The following is a 1,376-nucleotide window of genomic DNA, read 5'->3' as shown; positions in this document are numbered from 1 at the left end:
AATCATCTTGCGGTACCGGGTAATACTCTGATAATCTCAAAGTATTACTCAGTACCGTTAGTGCATCGAATAATATTGTTCGTCCGAGCACATTGCTAACTCCTGCAGCTGACGGCGATACTCAGAATGAGTGTCTGCAGAGGATGGGAATGAGTAGTTTGTGGCTGGAAGGAGTAGGTTTCGTTGAACGAGTCTCATTAGATAGCAAGCTTCTCGGCTCGGTCTGGCATCTTCGACGCAAAAGTCTAAATTACTGGCTTACGAATTTACTCTCAATTTATCCGTTTTTTTTACTCAATTTACCATCAATTTGCCAGTTTTTTCATCAGTTTCTCCTCTACCTGGCGGTTGCTCTAATACTCTACCTCTTGCCAAAACTCTTATCTTCGTTCGCATACTACTCAATGGCTAGAACTAAGCAAACCGCTAGGAAGTCTACGGGTGGCAAGGCTCCTCGCAAGCAGCTCGCCTCCAAAGCGGCTCGCAAGTCTACTCCCAGTACTGGCGGAATCAAGAAGCCTCACAGGTATCGTCCGGGCACCGTCGCTCTGCGTGAGATTAGACGTTATCAGAAGAGCACGGATCTTCTCATCCGCAAATTGCCCTTCCAGAGGCTCGTGCGTGAGGTTGCCCAGGACTTCAAAACTGACTTGAGGTTTCAGAGCAGTGCAGTTATGGCTTTACAGGAGGCCGCGGAAGCTTACCTCGTGGGTCTTTTCGAAGACACTAATCTTTGTGCAATTCACGCTAAGCGTGTTACCATCATGCCCAAGGATATGCAGCTAGCTAGGAGGATCCGCGGCGAGAGGTCGTAAGCCTCTTGTGATCCGGGAGTTGCCATCCGCACAGTATTACAAGGCGTTTCTCAACGCCATCTTTTTTTTTTCGGAAAGAGTCAATTATCACAATAACATGATACACCCAGCCATGCAAAACAACAAATCGTCATAATCTGTCTTATTCTGCGAGCCGGGGCAAATGCTGAGCGGTCAGACTTCATCAGCTGGCCGCCGCTCTACTCGCTTGGGTCGGTCTTCGGCAGGCGGACCGCTGGGCGTTTTACGGCTCACCGAGCCAACTCGAGGTAAGGGGTCAGCATTGGTGGTCACTGCTTCTGTGCTGCCGCCCTGGCTTCAAGCTTCGGTCCTCCGCGCCATCCACTCCTTGGGTACTCCCCTTCCAGGCTTGACTCTCAGCTAGACTCCATTGATGGGGCGGCACTGTGGTATGATCACCACTAGTTAACGTCATGAGGAGACAACCCAGGTGTCGGGGGATCCTAGTATTGGATTCCCACCACTCCTGCGCCAGTCGACATCCCGGAGGGTGCGCGAGGAGGGCCCGATCCATTTGAGAGATCTGGGCCGGCATGCATC

At 51.2% G+C, this 1,376-nt stretch overlaps 1 protein-coding gene across 1 annotated transcript; it reads left to right on the top strand.

Annotated features, from left to right (window-relative positions):
- Positions 1-404: 404 nt before the first annotated feature.
- Positions 405-815, top strand: Pmar_PMAR012801 (histone H3, putative; the record flags this gene model as incomplete). The annotated part of the gene is made up of 1 exon (XM_002771919.1): positions 405-815. The coding sequence occupies one exon, from the start codon at positions 405-407 to the stop codon at positions 813-815; it is 411 nt and encodes a 136-aa protein (XP_002771965.1).
- Positions 816-1,376: the final 561 nt, after the last annotated feature.

Source organism: Perkinsus marinus (genome assembly GCF_000006405.1).
Source record: "Perkinsus marinus ATCC 50983 genomic scaffold scf_1104296962294, whole genome shotgun sequence".
Classification (NCBI taxonomy): domain Eukaryota; phylum Perkinsozoa; order Perkinsida; family Perkinsidae; genus Perkinsus; species Perkinsus marinus.
Note: the sequence above shows the minus strand (reverse complement) of the source record. Positions and strands in the feature narration are given on the sequence as shown.